At 40.2% G+C, this 21,616-nt stretch overlaps 1 protein-coding gene across 7 annotated transcripts in view; it reads right to left on the bottom strand.

The window, feature by feature from the left end:
• Positions 1–21,616, bottom strand: part of NPNT (nephronectin) — a 151,189-nt gene that overhangs the window by 111,960 nt on the left and 17,613 nt on the right. For all 7 annotated transcript variants that reach the window (XM_089680510.1, XM_089680505.1, XM_089680506.1 and 4 more), the window contains exon 2: positions 17–117. In XM_089680510.1, coding sequence (XP_089536636.1) covers positions 17–117 — 101 coding nt within the window. The remainder of the gene's footprint in view (positions 1–16; positions 118–21,616) is intronic.

Raw genomic sequence — 21,616 nt, forward strand, 5'->3', positions numbered from 1 at the left:
CAATGACAATACTTACGTGTACAATGTCCCCAAGATTGCCGAGCCCACCCCCAACAGCAGTCAATCCTGTTACCGTACCGGCAAAGTCCTGTAGAAGATGCAACCTGCGTGGGCCACCTGTGCAAACAGATAGGACATTATTACTAATCGTCTTCTACTGAGGCAGAATATTATACTCACAAGCTAAGAATACTTTATATAGGAGCATTCCAATGCTCCTTTCACAAGGCAGCCTGTATCCAGATCCCTTGATGAGTCAGATCACAACAGAAACACAAAACATGTCTATTCCAATTCCTTTGTGTTTTTTTCCTTTCTTTCTTGTAATGGAAGAAAAACAGACCCAGGTAAATCATATGGGTATCAGGATGTAATTTTATGTGTATCCATTTACATCCATTCAGATCCCCAAAAGTAGACCTAGACACAAACTTATTGTGTTCAGTCTCCCATATCTCAACAGATCCTGATGTAAATAAATGCACATGGATTTACATGCAGCTGCCCATAGAGATACATTGCAGTTTTTTCTTGATCCATCTAATCATGGATCAAAAATGGGCTGACGGAATGCTCATTTGAAAGGGGTCCAAAGAATATCCATATAGCCTAAGCTTTCCAAACTATGTTTAGGCAAAATAACATTCAGATATATTAAGTATCACATAGGGTTTTGTAACACATCTCTTCCACTTTTTAGCTCTGTGTCCAAAGTATGCATTATTTAGGTATTATTCCAATTACTAAAATCCTAACATATTATTGTCATTTAAAAAGTTGTCTCCAACTTTTCCAACCTTAAAGTGGAACTTAACTGTACCTGAATGCCACAAACTGGAAACACTATTTAATTAACTTATAATATTCACGGCAAACACACATCCATCCATGTCTGCATGCTTTACTTTGTTGACAAATCTTTTAAAAACACCCCTCTAGCATTCCTAGCTGCAGCCATCTTGGGTAAGAGCAGATAATTCATGTAGCATTTACTTCCTGATCTCTCTGCCCTTAGCTCAGACATGCAGATAGGAGAGTTTGCTTAGCCAAGAAAGCCCCTCCTCCCCTCCAGATGAAAGACAAAAATGATGCCCATTGAAGACTCCTGGGATGTATTACATCATTTTGGTCTAGGCCAGAAACCAGGAAGTGATTGAAGAAATGTAAAAAAAGGTTTAAAAAGAGTAAATACAATATTCCATCCTATTTATTTAGAAGTGTATACTTGTTTCTTACACAGGTTAGTCAATTAGAAAGTTAGAAATTGTGAGGGGATATTTTTAAGGCTAGTTATGTGTAAACTGGAATTCTGCTTTAACTACTTCAATAGTGGGCACTTTTACCCCCTTCCTGCCCAGGCTAATTTCCAGCTTTCAGCACTGTCCCAATTTGAATGCCTATTGTGCAGTCATGCAACACTGTACCCAAATGATATTTTTATAATTTTGTTCACACAAATATAGCTTTCTTTTGGTGGTATTTGATCACCACTGGGTTTTTTATTTTTTGTGAAATAAATGAAAAATTTACCAAAGGTTTTGCAAAAAAAAACAGGCTTTTCTTCGTTTGTTATAAACTTTTGCAAATAAATTTAGGCCAAAATGTATTCCACTACATTTCTTTGGTGAAAATAACCCAAATCAGTGTATATTATTTAGTCTGTAGGAAAGTTATAGAGTCTGCAAACAATGGTATATAGCTGAAAATAGATCAATCCTGCTGTACTGACGGCCAATCTAATTTCTTGAGACCGAAAAATGCCAGGATAGTACAGATATCCCCCAAATGACCCTGTTTTGAAAATTATACAATCTGAGGTATTTAGTAAGAGGCATAGCACATACTGCATTTGCCGCAGTTCCTCAAAACAATACACATCACTCCTTAAAAAACATTTTTTGGGGGGTTTCTACACTTTTGTTAAGCTAGTCAGTATAAAGTGTTCTCATTCATCTTATAGAAGTGTTTGAGGCATTAATCATGAGCTTCTGCTGACACTTTCTAAACAGATAATCAATTTTTATATTGTTTATATGCATTAAGTGATATTTTAGCGTATTAATACATTTTGTGCCCAACTAATACACATTTTCCAATAGGTTTATGCTTATTGATCAGGATAACTTTTCATGCTCACTAATGTTTTAAGTGAGCATGCCACAGTTTGATAATGTTTCTAATTACAATTTTAGATCATTAAATGGCTAGTCTTTGCAGCTTAATTTAACTTGTTGTGCTTTAGTGTAGTCAGTTACTAGTTACATACCTATGCTGCCATTCCATCTATAAATATATTGTTCCATTTGTTAAATCTTAATGGAAATATCCCCAAGGCCATCCCTGATAAAATAACAACAGGTCAACTTGTTGCTCTGGCTCAATGTCTCTACAGGTTCATATCCACTCCTAAGGAATGTTATGGAATGCAATGACCTACATTTGCTGGTGTTCACTACAACTAAACAACTAACTGGTTGCTACAAGCAAGTCCATGGTATTACTATACTACTACAATGTATAGTGTATAGATCTATTTATACTTATCCATTGAGTTTATTCCTGTGCTGTCATACAAATATGTTTAGGAATGTCAGCAAAGTAAAGGGAATCAGATTTCTTTAGAAGGACCATTAAGCTGTTTGAAGCCAGACATAATTGCACTTGGCATTGTGGTATTAGTATTTTTTTATTCTTGAAAAATGTAATAAGCTTAGTGGCTGGAATTTACTTATTTCTTTGCCAAGTAGTGGTTTAAATGAAAATAGATACATAGATAGACATTATGTTGTGTTAGGCATTGTACTTTGGAAGTCTAATCAAGTCTACACTCTGCCAGTTGAACAATAGCAAAGAGTATTTAACCTTTAGCAACATGACGGATACTCAGAGGATACAGTTAACTTTACCAACAGGAATTCTAATGCTTAATTGTGAGTTTCTCCATCACAGCCTGGGGATTTTTCGCTTGTCTGAAAGCAGACTGCACAAGGAACGTGTACAGATAACATCATGGCATTATGATGTACAACACCGCACTGGGAGAAGTCGATAAGAATTGACACATATTTGCATATGAAAAAATAAGAAAAATCAATGAAAATTTTAAAGTCAAGCACTCAGAATGCTACGATTAGAGTTTCTTTAACATTACACAATCAGTGAACAGGCAAGTGTTGAACAACTACCCCAGCAGCCCACATGGCAGTTCTAGGAGGACTCAGGGGCAGGATCCTGGAGAGTAGAGATGTGCATGATGGAAAAATGTGTAACTAAATCATTTAATTCATCATATTCATTATGTTGGAATGATTTGTTTTCAGAACGATTTGTTATTTCGGGAGAGTATTTATTCGTTGTTTCGAATTGATTCGTATTTTTGGAAGTTCTGTTATTCTTTTGCTATTTCGGAAAATTGGCTATATTAGTTTTAGCATAAATAATACATATTAATTCATAGTTACATAGATAGTCTGGCTGAAAAAAAACAAAAGTCCATCCAGTTCAACCATTAAAAAAAAAAGTTATAATCCTACACCCACAGTTGATCCAGAGGAAGGCAAAAAAAACCCCAGCAAAGCATGATCCAATTTGCTCCTGAAGGGAAAAAAATTCCTTCCTGATCCCCTGAGATGCAATCGGATATTCCCTGGATCAACTTTACCTATAAATGTTAGTATCCAGTTATATTCTGTGTATCTAAGAAAGAATCCAGGCCTTTTTTGAAGCAATCTACTGAACTGGCCAGAACCAACTCTTGAGGTAGTCTATTCCACATTTTCACAGCTCTCACTGTGGAAAAACCTTTCCGTGTTTGGAGAATACATTTCCTTTCCTCCATATGTAAAGAGTGCCCCCTTGTCCTCTGTGATGACCTCAGGGTGAATAACTCTACACCGAGTTCACTATATGAACCACTGATGTATTTATACATGTTGATCATATCCCTCCTTAATCTCCTCTTCTCAAGAGAGAATTTGTTAAATTGAATTAATTTCCCCATTCCCTAATGACTGTGTTTGTTGGGCCACACATATACAAAATTAAATGAATGGTCTCTCAAGTTGAACCCCAATACAAAAAGAATACTATTAGAATATTCACTCTACACTACGCTCACTGGAATAAAAACAAATGGATCTGATTACATTTGGATCATTACGTTATTTGGGATGCTTCAATCATTAACAAAAGGCCAAAACTATTGCATCATGTCTTCCAAATGAAACAAATGAATAAGAATACATTTGTTGTTTTCATTATAATTTGTTTTTTTTTAAATTCGTTACAATTGTGATTCAGACATACGGATATATCTAAATCTTTGAATAACGTAAATTTCCTCCAAATTTCGATTCGTAACAAAATGAACCATACATGTCTTATGGAGAGGGTCACTAAAAGCAAAGGAAAAAAAGACTTCACCTTCTGTGGTTTTCATACACCACCTTCTCACTTGATCACTGTCCAGCTTTTATTGTAGAAACTGAAAGTTCAGCAGTTACTTGATTGTTGGCTTAGGTTTCATGTGCATCTACAGCCAGAAATGTTTGTTTGGATATTGCCTAAAGCCAGTCATAGGTGGTTCGAAGATGGCTGAACCGGCTGAGATTCAAACCATGTATGAGCAGGCTGAATGTACCCAGGTTAATTGATCAGCTTGGGTACAAGCAGCCTGTTGGTTTTTACATGCGATTATTTACACCGCTATTATAGCCGCTAGCAGTAATCACAGTGCTCTCTCGGCGGGTACAGCTCTCCTCAATCCTCTGCCTGGCTCCATGGGAGGGATTTCCTCATCAACGCGGACTCTGTTGATGGGGAAATCGAGTTGCATGGTTGCAGGAAACAAAATCACTCAAAGGCCAGCTTAAGCCTGAATAGTCTAAATTCCTATCCCACTTGCTTGGTTCAGGTTGCTTGCTTATTTAAATCCTCACACACACTGCAGATGGAGAGAAGCAGAAGCCTTCAGCAGCAACAGCAGCTGTAAAGGAGAAAGCCTTAGGGCTCATGTACACTGCAGCTGATAAACTTGCGTTTAGGAGCTGTTCAGCGTTTTTTTCAGCAGTCCCTGAATTCTCCCTAATGTTTTCCTATGTGTCCATGCACCATCATCGTTTACAGTCATTTACAGGCATTTGAGTTCACAGTCGTTTTTTTGAACGCACAAAATTTGCGTTCAGCAGTCGATTTTATCAGCGTTTCAAACGCAAAATGCTTGTAAACGCGGCAAAGCGGTTGTGTTGGAAATTTTTTTTTTAACTCTTCCAGTTTCCAATGCTGTCCTGAGCCTTTTTTCATCATGAAAAATGCACGCAAAGTGTTTTCAAGGTACTCAGATAGACAAAACACTGAACACAGGATGCTACCAAGCTTGTCACACATTGTAATGACCAATTTACACCTCAGACCTCTCCCACCCTTGGAAACAAAAGATACGGTAATGACCAGTCACACCTCAAATTCCTCATGAAGACCAACTGCCAGGTGGCCTTAATGACTCACTCCACCAGACACCTTTCCCACTCTTGGAAACAAAAGAAATGTTAATGAGCAACTCACACCTAGCTAATCTCAACACATACTGCTCTCTCTGCTTCTACTCTTTGTATTTCTCTGAAACAGTCTGAAATAGTTAATAATTTACCACTTTTCAGTGCATTCTGGACATTTGGGAGGTTCTCCTGTGCATACCTTTAAAAAACACTTCTAAACGCAAACGCGCATAAACGCGTTATGCAAAAGCGGCTAAACGGCCGTTTTTTAACTTACATTTTCCAGCAGTCAGTTTCCATCGTTCAGAAGTGTCCCGTGTACATGGGGCCTTAACCACACTTTTATATAGCATGAGATGTGAAGTGTTTGCACATTTGGTTACAGTTTGAAGTTTTCAGTCATGAATAGACACCAATGAAGGAAGGGCTGTTATGAAGATAGCACAAAAACCACCAATGACCACCACTATAAAGAGAACTATCAACAGAAGGACTTACTGTAGTTCCTACCACCAACAACTTAAAAGGAGTATATATGTAACCATAGAAGATAGAAGCCTTGCACTGTAAGCCCCTTGAGGGCAGGCACTGATATCAATGTATAGTATGTAAAGGGCTGCAAATATTGTCAGACATTTAAATACCTGTAATAATTAAACCAACTCCACCACCACTTTCTGGTCCTTTGTGTATTCTGGATCAGCACTGAACAGAATTTCTGTATGTATAAATAATGCTTGTAATTAGCACTCACACATACATATTCATTGTACAGCTGTTAAATGGTAAAAAATCTACACTGGTGAGGGAAAATTACCAAATTACTGGCACTCAGAGCAAGTTCTATGCCCTAAATCATGATTGCCTGGCAAGCATTCACCCTTTCTTGAACACCTGCTGGTCCTTGACAGTTAGTAGGGGAGTAATTGGAAGATTTGAGGGTTACCTGTGTCACTGGGCAGTGTATGGGTTATCAGCAATTGAAAGCCAACTCAAGAATCATCACTACAAGTCAACGCTTTTTGAAAACCTCCAAACATTACCCATTTTGTAATAGATGTTACCTGTGCATAGTCAACAAATCAGCAAAACAACTGAACAAATAAACATCATGATACCAGGCAGTATCTGTTGCTTAGTGATCATAAATAACACATTTCCACAGTTTTAATAATTGGACTAACTTTCCTACAGTTCTCTGTATAAAGCTGCATGCACACTGTATTCTCTATGACGCCTTTTCTCCTACAGAAGTTTAACAGCAGAAAAGCAAGGTAAAAAGCCACATTTTTGAATGCACGTTAATACCATTTATGTCTGTTACTGCATTCTATTGGCCAGAATGTTATTTTATTTTAGAACATAATAACAGGTGAACGCACACAAACGTGCCTGGGGTTAACACTCGTTTAGGTGCTTTTGAGCGTTTTTATGCTCAAAAGCTCAACTCCTGAACATGACTGGTGAGGTTTTTATTGCCTCTAAACATCTGTCTCTAAACTCTTGTAAATACCTACAGTGTGCATAAAGGATGTTATTTACTAAAACTGGAGAGTGAAAAATCTGGTGCAATTCAGAAACAGAAACCAACTCAAGCACAGAAAACAATCAGCTTCCAGGTTTTATTTTCAAAGCTTAATTGAATAAGCTGAAGTTAGAAGTTGATTGGCTAACATGCAAAGCTACACCAGAGTCAGTGTACCAGCTTTAGTAAATCTCCCCCATAGGCTAAAATGGAGGGGTGTTTAGAGTCAGAGGAAAAAAAAAAGCTCTAATGCCTGTAAGCAGCATTTTCTTTGCTCAAGTGTGCATGAGCCCTTGTATTTCTGTCTACAATGTACATATTGCACTCTGTAACCATCTAATTTAGAATCCTGAGTTACTACTAAGAGTTCAAGTGGAAAACAGAAGATCACTTTAAATGTCTCCTCATGCTGCATAGACTCATCAATGATACTGTTTGAGTTTGACTGACTCCTGCACTGTCCTGCAGCGGCGGGGGTTTTAGGAGGTTGACATCAAGACAAATACTAGTGCTTAGGACCTCTGTAAAGTGTTCACTTCTAAGCTACTTAAACAAATGAAATAAAACAGTTAAAATATTTTGTATATATGTAAAGGTTTACCAAGCAAACGGAATGTGGCATCTTAGCATAAATCAATTTGCTTCTCTTTAACAGCCTCCCGCCCGCCATATAGTACAGTGACGGGCGCAAGGCGGGTCTCTCGTTCTGAGGGAACGTCATCCCATTCTAACCGCACATGCGCGGCTCCGGGAGCGCGCAGATCGGTGGTATGCTGTGTCCCTCGAACACAGCAGATCATCGATCGACGGAAAAAGCCAAAGATGACGACTCGATCATGTGATCAGCTGTGTTCAATCACAGCTGATTGCATGTAAATAGGGAAATGCCGGTTATCGGCATTTCTCTCCTCACGAGCTATCGCGCTGACAGCTCGAGAGGAGAGGAGATAATCGGCATCCCTCAGAGGGGACATGTACACTGATAAATCAGAGAACTGATGATCAGTGTGCCCTGATGATCTGTGTAGCCCCAGCAATGCCACCTGTCAGTGTCCATCAATGCCAGCTGTCAGTGCTCATCAGTGCCACCTGTCAGTGCCACATCAATGCCTACCAGTGCACATCAATGCCACATATCAGTGCCCATCTGAGCTGCCTTTCAGTGTCACCCATCAGTGCCAGTCAGTGCCACCTATCAATGCCAGTCAGTGCTGCCAATCAGTGCCACCTATCAGTGTGCATCAGGGCCGCCTATCAGTGCCCATCAGTGCTGCCTATCAGTGCCGCCTAACAGTGCCATATATGAGTGCTGCCTTTCAGTGCCCATCAGTGGTGCCTGTCAATGACCATCAGTGCCACCTACCAGTGCCTCCTCATCAGTGCCACCTATCAGTATCCATCAGTGCAGCCTATCAGTGCCCATCACTGCAGCCTTATTAGCGCACATCAGTAAAGGAGAAAAATCACTTATTTACAAAATTTTATAACAAAAACTAAGCGCTGAAAGCTGGAAATTGGCCTAGGCAGGAAAGGGGTATAAGTGCCCTGTAGGCAAGTGGTTAATCAGAGGATCTAAACACATCTGGGTAAACTAAGAATGATCTTATTTTTTTGCATGACAAGTCTGATCCACAGGTAGATGTGAAGATTTAAAACTAGAACAAATGTTGTTCTTAAAACATATGGGGGCTGATATTTACTGGTGTAGCTAATGATGCCTGGGGCCCAGTTTGATTTTGGGCCTTGCAGCCCTCTTGCTGCCCCCACCCTTCCAACTACATGCTCTGCTACACCTGCTTTTAACATAGAGCATGGTGACAGGTACTGGTACCATACTCCAGAGAAGAGCTACGAAGGGAAGCTGCACTGGGCATGTACAGAACGCAGCAACATTCTCTATTTTTCTTCTGGCTTTGGGTCATGTAATTTCAGCTCACATGTCCAAATGCAGGGGAAACAAAACACAACTTTGCTCTAGAGAAAGTTCCTGGACCCCTCAGACTTGGGTACAACCAGCCTGTTGGATGTTTCATGCAACTGTTCCCCCAGTAATGACAGCTCCCTCTGAAAGAACATGAAAGCTCTGCAGGAGGGATTACCCCATCAACACCAACTGTGTTTATGGGGGAATCGAGCATTTTTCTTTTCTGCAACCTATGGTTGGAGGAAAGAAAAGCGCATCTTCTATGGCCTGTCTTAGGGTTACAACTGGAGGCTGGAAAGGAAGGGTTTGGGCTGCTCTGGAGCACAACATTAATACAAAGAATCCAGTGTATTCCATAAAGCAATACACCATATTATCAGCATGTTCTAAGGTGAAATAATGGATGGAGCTCCAAATGATGATATCACCAGCACACGCTAATCATAGATTAAGTCAGGACATGTATTCCATGCATACACTACTCTTAAGATGTAATGCTCCCCCCTTCCGCTCCAACATATTCTTAGCTCGTTTGATCTTCCTTCCCACCATTTTTTGTATATTTTGCAAGTCAGGAATTATGTGAAATCTATAGCACAAAATACGTCCACTCGATTTTGCTCGACTATGATAGAAGTCCTTGTAAGAAATCAAAAATACAACATATCCAATATATATGGTCATTTGTCTATGCACTATGCTAAACCGATGGAATCTTATTCTTCCGCTAAAACATGGATACGAGACTTTGACAATGCTTTTACCGCGGAGCAGATGCTCACAGGTTTTAATACTACCTGTGCGTTCAATACGAACGAATTTTGGAGGGAGCAGCAATTTAAAATTATGCACCATGCTTATATGCCCTGCCTGTACTCCCGAGCAGACTCAAGGATCTCTACATGTCTGCTCTGTGGATCATATAAACCGTCACTTCACCACAGATTCTGGAATTGCCCATTGGTCTGTACATTCTGGACTCAACTTTTGGATTTTGTGCTCTTCATCACTACTCTTCAGTTACCTAGAGACCCGCTGCTACTTCTTTTTGGCAACTTGGAAGTTTCAGTGTCTGCTGCCCCACACCGCCATCTTGCTTTGCTCAGAGCAGCCAAACCATGGCTATCCATTTGCTTGATGGCGGCAAGAAGGGCTATTTTGAAAAAATGGGTCTCCACCTCTCCACCTACCATCTCAGATGTCAAAATGGAACTTAACTTTCTACTTCGACTGGATCGGCTCGGCATGCATATAGCTCCTTCTACAACAGCAGTGGAAAAGTTCAACCGCAAGTGGGGTCAATATGTTCCAAAAGTTCTCCCTACTGTGGAGCCCCAGCACCCCTCTCTTAGATTTTTAAATTAGTCATTAGCTAGCTTCTAGGGTACTCCTGATGCATGGTGTTGTTATTGTCTAAAGGGTTAACTGATTCTTATTTTATGAATGCTGTGTCTTTCTCAGAAATCTCCTTTTCTGTTTATGCTATGTCCTCCTCTCATTTCGGTGCCCTGGCATATCATTCGCTCTCTTATCCTCCTTGCTGACCTATGTGAAGTGGTCTCCTGCTAGCTCACCTTTATACATACTGATGCGCTGCTCCTACCTATTTACTACTTACTACTTACACCTTACTATATGACTACTCGTTCATTCTATTTTTTTTTTTTTTTTTTTTTTTCTGCTTAACTCTCTATATCTTGGCAGGTTCCCATGGTCCTCTGGCCTCAGAATTCAGGCACGTGACTGCTTGTTCTCTATTTCTCCTTCTTCCCTTCTTTGATGGTATACTCTCTATATGCTGGCCTTTTCAGCTCTGTTGTCTTACTTTCTAACTGGTCTATTTCTACCCTATCTTTTACATTTCTTCATTATTTCCTACTTTTTTGCACAATGACCTCCCTGTTGGTCGTTACGACAAATGGTCAACATTGCTCTCATCGCTTATTCTTTTTGCTCTTATGTCTGATTACATTATGTATACGTGACTCTCTACACTTAGTATATTTACACTTTAAGCCCTTGTATCCTGCTACATTACATGCTCTATACTTTTTTCATAGAAACTCTTTTCTTCCTAAACTTATCTAATTTCTTATCTGATTTGTTCAGGGCTTCTGTAACGAGTCTATGAGTAAAATTGTTATCTTGGAATTTATTCACCTGATTTGGCATGTTGCCACGCTATGATTACTGTCGTATTTCATCGTTGGTTATTTTGTATGCACAATAAAACCCAATAAAGTTTCTTTAAAAAAAAAAAAGATGTAATGCTTGAGGCCAATGAGGACCTCTTTATTGTCACCGTTATCTAAGGAAGAGGTATCGAAACATTGCTTCTTACGGGAACAAATAAATGTCCTGTCTTCATCTTCAGTGAGCTGGTGATATATTATTTGGACCTCTGCTGTCACCCCTGTCCCTCCACTTGCTGATATATGAAAGCTGTGCTACATAAAAAGTTTCTTGCTGCCAATCAGCATCCAGCCGTCATTTCTATAGTTTCAGTTTGCTCGGTGGGAGCAGATGACTGAGCCTGATGTAAAATTTGGCATAGGATTCATCCTGAAACATCTATTGCCCAACATTGCCTGCCAAAATAGCAAGTCGCACAAAACTTTGAAAATGTAAAGTATGTACTCTATGAAGTAAAGTTTTACAGAAAGCAAACTAAAGTTTATTAAAAACAAAACTCAGCAAAAGTCGGTAGCGTCATCTACATTTGACAGCCTTAATCTCATAGACTTGGATATTTGCCGTTTTATGTTTTTTTGGGGGTTTTTTTCTGTGGAAACCAATTAGGCTGAGATCCAAGTTGAAGGCTATTATTGGAAATCTATTAAGAAACTATGCACTTGTAGCTACACAAACTAAAGTCTAAGCTGTCCCAGTATTCACAAACATCAATGAGAGACAAACTGACCCTTGCATATTTTTATCAGCTCTGTGCCAAAAGCAGTAATAGTTCAAATTGCAGTGTTCAGTACTATTATTACTATCACCATTAACATTTACCGGAGAACTTTTTTTTTTTTGTTCATTTTCTGGAGTATGTTTATTGAACATAACAATTCACCACAAAATTACTCAGCTCTTTAAAGTTGTTCTAAAGGCAAAAAGGTTTTTTTTGTATTAATGCTCCTCCACATTAAGGTACAAAAACCTTCATATGTTTGTTCCCCCCTCCCCTAAACATCTGACATGACTCTCGATCCAATGCTGTCCCCACAGGCAGCCCCTTTTTGTTTGCTTCCATGCATTAATAGACCATTGGCTCCCACTGCTGTCAGTCAGATCTAGAGAGGAGGGAGGAAGGAGCAGGGAACAGGGCTGAGCCATGCTGTATGCGTCTATGGAACACAAAGCTTAGGTCAGGATTTAGCCCGCACAAGTGCCCCCATAGCAAGAGGCTTGCTATGGGGACACTTGGAAAAGAGTGGACAAGATCACCAGTGGGTGACTCCAGGAGACGAGGTTCGGGGCCACTCCCTTGCTCACAGCAGGTAAGAATAGCATTCTGTGTATAAGGAAAAAAAAGACTGCTGTGCTAGAAAAAGCCTTTTAAAAGTCTCTTTAAAAAAAGTTGCCAGCACCATATACAGGATATACTACATATAACAAAAAGCCAACTAGTGCAGCGCTACAGACATATAAATAACAGGAAAAGTTAATCTCACTCACCTGGTAGGAGTCACTTATATTTGGAACTTTGGACTTTAATTTTGTTTTGGTTAACTTTACAAGAATAACATGTTTGTTATTTTAATTAAAAAAAAAAAAAAATCTCCCTAATTTCCTGTTTGGTAAGGCCCGAAACGCAAGCAGTCCAGACATTTGTGCCAGGGCGCATAATACACAAAAGATAGGTTTCCTATCCATCCACAAGCAGCTGTCATCCTCTTATATGGTGGCCATACACTACACCAAATATCATACTAAATTCTATTAACTGTAATGTTCATTAGATTTTTGATTAATTGGGTGAAAAACAATATTAGCTTTTAACTTTTCATCACCAAAACATCTTTTGATTTTTACTGCACATGTACAGTAACCTGTAGGTAAACTACATTGTTAGAACGAATGTTCAATTAAAAAAAAAAAAAAAATTTACATTCATCTACATGCCATTGTTATAGAAATGGTCCTCCCATCCACATAATCCATAATGGATGGAAAGATACGGGGATGCTAACAGAGGCAAAGAAAGATCTTTCTGTAACAAACACTAGTTCCTCCACACAAAAGTGGGAATACACGGATGAGAGGTGGAAAAGTTAAATAGATTTCATCACTTCCTTTCTAATGTAAATAAAAGGAATAAAACAATTAATTTATGTCCATTGAATAATTAATCTTTCAAAACTTGGTCACTACATAATGGTGGTATCATGGGCGCTTTTCGTTTTTTGAAAGCAACAATTTTTCGTACAGTGTATGGCCTGCATTAGACTTTTACAGACTGCACAATGCACCTGTACCTTTCACCCACACCTAAATACTGCAAGGTTACGCACTGGGGCTAAATGCCCATTGGACATGAGGCCCAAAGGTTTGTCCCCATAATGGGAGGGGGAAATCACTTTGAATAGCAGTAAAACTTGACAGGGGTTCTAACTCTATCCAAAACTCTAGTCCTCACTCTATCCAAAACTAAAATACATTTTTTAACTATAGTTACACTTTGATTAAAATAAAATGGAAATGTAACACTATTGGAGCAGTTGTTAAAAATGCAGTAACCTGTAGCAATGTGAATTCATTTTTTATCAGCTTCTGAACCAGAACAAAGAAGGCTTACTGGTGATTGCTTGTTATAGTTTATCATTCTAAACACATTGATCTTGCCTCATTAAACAGTCGCACATATTTTGTTTTTAATTGTTACTGCTTTTAGCTTTTTCAGGTTCAGAATTTTTATCAGCACCCAGTGATCTTCAGTGCTGCCCTTATGAGTCATACACCAAAATATTTCACAGCCGGCCCTGCATTCCATCCTTCCGCCACTTCTAGTCCTTTTTGTGCTGCCTGTCTTAACATGACCTGCAGTTCTTATCTTACACAGTCACTTAGATCTCAACGACTCTTGTCTTCACATACAGTATGTTCATTATTTGTACTGTACTCTATACATTTTCTTATGAGCATCACCCAACTAAGCTTCAAATGTGTTCTACTCTGGGCCAGATCTAGTCTGTCTGATGTGGGGGTGCAGTAAAAAACATCAGGGGGCAGAGGGTACAAGGTCAACAGGGCAGTGTATAAGAGTCAGTAGGGCAGTGTACAAGGGGGCCGGCAGGGCAGAGAGATAGGGAAAGCAGTTTGTAGGGCAGAGTACAGAGGCCATTAGTTTGTAGGGCAGTTTACAGCACATTATCAAGGCAGTGTACAGGAATTAGCAGGGCAGTGTAGAGGGGGTCAGCAGGACAGAGAAAGAGAGGCCAGCAGGGGAGTGAACAAGAGTCGGTATGGCAATGCACAGGCGGTTAGTAGGGCACAAAATAGGGGACAGCAGGGCAGAGGATGGGACATCAGCAGGGAAGAGTACAAGAGTCAGTGGGGCAGTATACAGGGGTTCAGTAGGGCACAGGATAGGGGTTAGCAGGCAGAAGATAGGAGGTCAGCAGGGGAGTGTACAAGAGTCAGTAGGACAGTATACATGGGTTCAGTAGGGCAGAAGATAGGGGTCAGCAGACGAGATACCAGGGGTCAGCAAAGTGGAGGGGGTTGACAGGGCAATAGACCAGAAGACAGGGTAGGAAGGAAGAAAAAAAGGGGGTCAACAGGGCAGAGAAAAGGGGGTCAGCAGGGCCAAGGACAGTGGTGAGAATGGCAGTGTACAGGGGTCAGCAGGATAGAGGACAGTGTTCTGCAGGGCAGGGTACAGAAGGTCAGCAGGGTAGAGGCCAGGGGTCAGAAGAGAAGAGGACAGGGTCAGAACTGCAACATAGCAGCCAGCTATACACTGCAGACTGAGGCTGTGTCTAAAAGGGAATCTGATCTCAGCTATCTCTGTGTGGGGAGGAGGAGATATATTGACTGCCCTTTGTGTGGTGCCAGGACAAGGTAATGTAGCTCCCAAGGCAGAGATGACAAACTAAGCCCCCCCCCCCCCATGTGTGGGCATCCTGTCTCAGCATAAATCCCTCCCCCTTAAAAAAAAAAAAAAAAAACAGCACTAATCAGCACGCTCCCCCCCAAGCATAACTTCTGTCTGCAAGCTAAAATTCTCCCCAAACAAAAATGCAAAAATTCTCCCTCCTCCCAGTAAAGACCCCTGTCCTAGCACAATTCCTGGCCCCCCCAATCCCGCCTCTAATGCCCCCCAATCCCCCCCCCCTAGCCAAATCTCCCTCACCAAAAAAAACACCCATGCACACATCTACTTTCCCCCCAAATTTCCAATCCCAGCACAAATCTACCCAACATTCTTCTTAGCATAAATCCCCCCCTTCCCCCCTCCTAGCACAAATCCCCCCCAGTCCCCCCTTAACCCAAATTCCTTCACCACCTCCTAGCACAAATCTCCCTTAAAATCCCCCCTCCTAGCACAAACCTCCCCAATCCCCCTTTCTAGCACAAATCCCCCCAATGCCCCCATCTAGCACAAATCCCCCCACTAATCCCCCCTCCTAGCACAAATCCCCCTGCTAATCCCCTCTCCTAGCACAAATCCCCTGTTAACCCCCCTCCAAGCACAAATCTCCCCATTAATCCCCCCTTCTAGCACAAATCGCCCCCCCCCCCCCAAATCCCCATCCTCCAATCCCCTCCCTATGAAAAATTCTAGCACAACCCCCTGCCAAGGTACCCTTTCCAGCACAGATCCTCTGCCTTTCCAAATCATTCACCCCCTCGTAGCCCAAATCCCCCACCCCCTCTTAGCTCAAATAGGCACAAAAATTCCCCCCAACCCCTGTCCTGAGTTAAACCCCCCAATTCCTTCTCCTAGCAGAACCCCCATCACCCTTTCCAGCACAAATAGCCCCTTCTCATCCCAAGCATACAGGACTGATTCCCCCACACCTCCTCCATTATGTACAATTTGCCTGTCAGCTCCCCCATCCTCCCAACTGATTTTTTTTTGTTATTAAAAGAAGCATTTTAAATATTCAAAAAGGGTTTTTAAGGATGCTAAACAGTCCCTGTCACTATTCCCACCCACCAGCCAGTTTATACTCTCCTCTCCAAAACTTTGATGCTTATTCTCCTTGTGTGGTTGCTGTTGGAAAATGCTTGGATCATTTTACTTCCTACCATGATGCAGTGCTTGGGCCTGGTGACCAGTCACTAAATCTGAACATTATCACATGGTGGAAGAGGTGGCGTTACATCTCCCTTTAAGCACTAACACTAGCTGACGCAAAGGAGGCAGATTTACTTAAACTGGTGCACTCAGAATCTGGTGCAGATGTGCATGGTAGCCAATCAGCTTCTAACTTCAGCTTGTTCAATTAAGCTTTGACTTAATTGACTGGAAGCTGAAGGTTTCTGTGCAGAGCGGCACCACATTCTGTGCGCATCAGTTTTAGTAAATCTCCTTCTAGTTATTTTGGTGATTTCGGTGATTTTGGCAGTGGTGATGAAGGAAAAATGGGAGAGCTGGAGAGGCGAGCATAAGATTGCTACCGGGTGGAATTTACACAGGTCCTGTCATTTGACCTGAACAAGAAAGCTGACAAGGCCTCTCTAAAGTGTATTTATAATGTTTTTTGTTTGGTTTCGGTTAGAGTGTGCAAGGGTTAGAACCCTTGTTAGGTTTTACTGCTATCTGGGGCTCTGTTAGAAACACTTACCCCACTCACTATCCTGAGGACAAACTTCTCACCACACAGGAAGTGAGACAAACTTTCCAACAGCAATAACAACACAATCAAAGCTGTTTTTCTGTAAAGTAGAGGAGTGTTAATGGTTGTCTTTCTCCCTGTTGAAGATTTTCCCTTATGGTCCATTTACATTATTGCAAAACGTTAACACATGTGTCTTAATACACATTATGTTGTGCACTTACATGCATTGCATTAAGGCAACCCACTGAACATATTGGCCTGCCAACACACCTAAAATGTGTAAAAAAATAATCTGGAGTATTGTATTTTTTTCTAAAGCAACACATGGCAATGGAGCAAGTTGGAGTATGTTTAAAAAAAATGGTACTGCAATGCAATAACAGTGTAATGTATATTACAGCTCTGTTACTACAGCATATGACTAACTGGGCCTTCATCTTTCTAGCAAAATGTTGCCCCCAAAAGTAGAAAGCAAAGGGAAATCTTCCTAACAGAGCCCAGAAAGCAGCAAAAACTGACAGGGGTTCTAACTTTCCGCTCTCTATCCAACATTAAAGGTATATTTTGGCTTTAGATAAATGTTATTGTATGACAATATTTAGGCTATAAGAAATGCATTTGTACTTGTCCCTGAAGCCTCTGATCAATTGTTCATATGATATTTTACCTGTTCCCAGCAGCATGGCCTGCAATCTCCTGGCACGGTATGTTCATCCTAATCCTTATTATAAAATCTGTGATCACATGGGTGCTTTTGACAGTTAGAGGCCTGGTACCTTGACAGGTGAAGAGGTAAATGGAGGTCTTTTACCAATGCACCATTATCCAATAAACCTGCTCATCTTCCTAAAACGTACAGTACATGGTTGAGACAAGAATGTTCTGAAAAAGGTCAGTCCCCACAAAGCTAATCATTTAGCTTTTCATAGATGCTAAAGCACAAAATTACCTACTTGACTCAAATGGCAAAAACGTTCCCTCCCTCCTGCAGCTTTGAAGTAGTGTCCTTCCTGTAACACTTCAAGGCTGGAGGTCTCATACCTCCTGTCGCATTGTCTATACTAAAAGTAAATTAAAAATCCAACAGAGAAACTGAAGTCGGCCATAGATGGAACAATTCTCTTTACTGCAACTATGGATTGCAGAAAATTATATCACTGAATTCCCATCATCAGCACAGTCAGTGTTGATGGGGGAATCCCAGCCATAGAACCACTGTGCTCACCCAGCATGGGGAGCCGTCCCATCTGTAAATCTGACAGGTTGGTTGTGCCCAAGTTGATCAATCAATCAACTTGGGAATAATCAGCCTGCCCATACATAGTTTGAATCTCGGCTGGTCCCTGCTGAACCAGCCAAGGTTTGAACTGTCTCTGGCCAGCTTACGTTTCTTTGTCAATTGGACCAACCTAGACACTTAACTGATGATTTCTCACTTATAGAACTCCCTGATTAGTTCTGCAGTATCCATCATATCATGTATATCACATACACTCACCAGTCACTTTATTAGGTACACCTGGCTAGTGCCAAGAAAATATCCCCCACAGCATTACACCACCACCAGCCTGAAGCGTTGATACAAGGCAGGTAGATCCATGCTTTCATGTTGTTTATGCCAAATTCTGGCCCAACCATCTGAATGTTGCAGCAACCAGTCTGCCCATTCTCCTCTGACCTCAACAAGGTATTTTCATCCACACAACTGCCACTCACTGGATATTTTCTCTTTTTCCAACCATTCTCTGTAAACCCTAGAGATAGTTGTGCGGGAAAATCCAAGTAGATCAGCAGTTTTTTAAATGCTCAGTCCAGTCCGTCTGACACCACCAACCATGCCACGTTCAGTCACTTAAATCCCCTTTCTTCCTCATTCTGATGCTCATTTAGAATTCAGCAAGTCAGCTTCATGTCTACATACCTAAATGCATTGATTGGCTGATTAGCAATTTGCGTTACCAAGCAATTGAACACATGTACCTGGTGAGTGCATGTAAACCCCAGCAGTGGACTTCATTTATTTGATCCCTTTTGAGCTGCTAAATACACCATTGAAAGGGTTTTCTTCTAGATACGTTCACAAAATTACACAGTGGTTCTGCCATGTGAGCTGAAAACTTCCTATGCGCTCTGCATCTGCTGACAGTTATCAGTTAGCATTGTTCTCACCCACATGGAAGAAAAATTCATTTGAAATATATTTAAAAAATATTCTTCCCAAATATATTGACATATACTTGAAATGCTACAATTTTGGCCATATTCAATATATTTCAATAAATATATATATATATATATATATATATATATATATATATATATATATATATATATATATATATATATATATACTTACACACATACATACACTGCATGTTGAAATGCGTTTTTATTATATATTTTAATATATGAAAAATATTTTTAAATATACTATATATCTTTAAAAATACATGTCTACATTTTTGGAATGCATTTACAAATATATGTAAAAATATATGTTAAAATTACTTTTTTATATGTTAAAAAAATCTAAATAATATATTTAAAAAATATATATTTTTTAAAATATTTTTCATATATTTTGTAATATATAAAAACGCATTTCAACATGCAGACATGCAGTATATAAGTGTAGGGGTGCCCTTAGGAATGAATGGCAGCCTCACACATTTTAAAAAAGCAACACATTTTGGCTGCGGGTGGTTGCAGGTGCGGGAACAGCTGAGATCCCCGCACCCACAATAGTGTGAACCTAGCCTTAGGGATGAGCTCAGGCATGTTTGGACACAAGCCCGATTTAGATTTTGTATCAGCCTATTAAAGTCCCTGTAAAGCAGACTCAGACTGGGAAAGGGAAAAGCAGCACAAGGAGTCAATCAGCAGTGCTGCACTGCTCAAATGCTAACAAGAAACAGGCTGATAGGAGGAGAGAACAGAGTGACATAAAGATGAACTCCTCATATGTTTGCTACCTCTCCTTTCATCATCCAATCACAGGCTGGGGCAGGCACAGGACCGATAAATGTTACTGCAACAGAGGGAAAAAAAGGATCTCCGGCCCTGCCAGACAGGTCAGTACCGTGTGGCAGAGCTGTGTAAATGGAACTGGATAGACAGATTATAAAACATTTTGCAGGTAAAAAAGCTCCCATATAAATATTTAATCTGTGTATTTACCCATTTGCCTGGAATTCCTCTTTGAATAATGAAATCATCATTAATTTTGTAACTGATCACATGATATGTTTAGTTTATACCAAAAGCTGCCCTTTATACAGAATTATTTCAGCTGGCATCTCAACCTTGGTAAATATTAGTGGTACATTGTAAACTTAGTAAAGTTCATGCTGGGTTGAATACATAAATTAACATAATAATATCAATCATTTAAATATACAGTAGGTGCCAAAAAAACACTGTTAGGTGTGTTTCAATAAAAAAGGGCTTTAGTAATGTGCAAACAGAGGATTGCTAAAGCTGCAAGAGTACGGATACAATGGAACACTAATGTAATGTAACCAACACCAATCAATCCAAGATCATTTAACAGCTTCCTGCAGTCACTTGAAAGAATGATGATTTATTGGTTGGTGGCCAAGTGTAACTACATAACACTGTTTTTGTATCACATTAAACCTGTGGATTACACTGTATTTTTACATTGTATAGTAAGACTCATTCTACTGGCTGCTACTAAGTATGGCATATTAGACATACTGAAACAAAGTCATCTACTGTCCATTTTTATTTAAAACAAAGACCAGTGTAAAAAAATCTGGATAGCCCAGAACAAGCAACCAAAAATCCTTTATTCTGATGCAAACCAAAACTGCCTAGGTCACTGCGCATCAGTGCTTATAATACATAAGGTGCACCTGTAATGAGAGAGACATGCAAATTTCCTCCTGAAAATACTAGTTGTTTAGCCGTGTCTAATTTCAATACTTCATAGATACAGAACAAGCAATCAAGGCTGGTCATACAATATATAATTTTCTTTACAATTTCTATACAATATCCTTTAGGTTTACCTTCAGCGATGTAGTGCAAGAGCCTAATTGCGCACAAATTGAAAATGTTTTCACCTCATATTATACGTTTTTTGGTAAATCCAAAGGAGAATTGTACAATAAAATTGTATAATATATGGCCAGACAAAGGAATGTTGTAATTAATGATCACTTGTTCAAAAAGTACTGAAACAGTGAAGCATCATCAAGACAGCCTTGCAACTGGTTGTGTACCACTAGAGTTCCTTCTACTGGTTCTCACCGCTAGAAATCAGTATAGAACAGGGGTCTCCAAACTTTTCAAACAAAGGGCCAGTTTACTCTCCTTCAGACTTTAGTGTGGTCAGATGGAAAAGGAAATGGCCCAGGCCCAGCATCAGTGAGAATAAACATGGCCTCAGGGCCGGTGGTCAGTAGGAGGCGCAGTGCCCTGCTATTGGTATCAGTCAGAGGAATAGTACCCCATCATTGTTATTAGTGGGAGGAACAGTGCCCAATTGGTGCCAGTGGGAGGAATAATGCCCCATTGTTGGTGTCAGTGGGAGGAATAGTGCCTCATATCATTAGGAAGAATAGTGCCCCAAGGGCCGGATAAAGGCTAGTAAAGGGCTCCATCCAGCTCTCAGGCTGCAGTTTGGAGACCCCTGGAATAGAAAGTGTCCATGTTGTAAGAATCAGGTGTTTGCAGATGAGTTAGGAGCATAAAAGGACCAAGCTGTGTCTTTAAAAAAACAATGTTCTTCAAGCTATAACTAAGTGCCGATGGAGCATGAAACGTGTTAGCTGGAGTACTGTGTTCCCCATTATGTGTTTGTGGAAGAATTTATTAAGAAGGATTTTCTAATAAAGGTAATTTTACTGGATGTGCTTATTGG

Source organism: Staurois parvus, unplaced genomic scaffold, assembly GCF_062004578.1.
Source record: "Staurois parvus isolate SC_StPar_1 unplaced genomic scaffold, SC_StPar_1.0 ptg000244l, whole genome shotgun sequence".
Lineage (NCBI taxonomy): Eukaryota > Metazoa > Chordata > Amphibia > Anura > Ranidae > Staurois > Staurois parvus.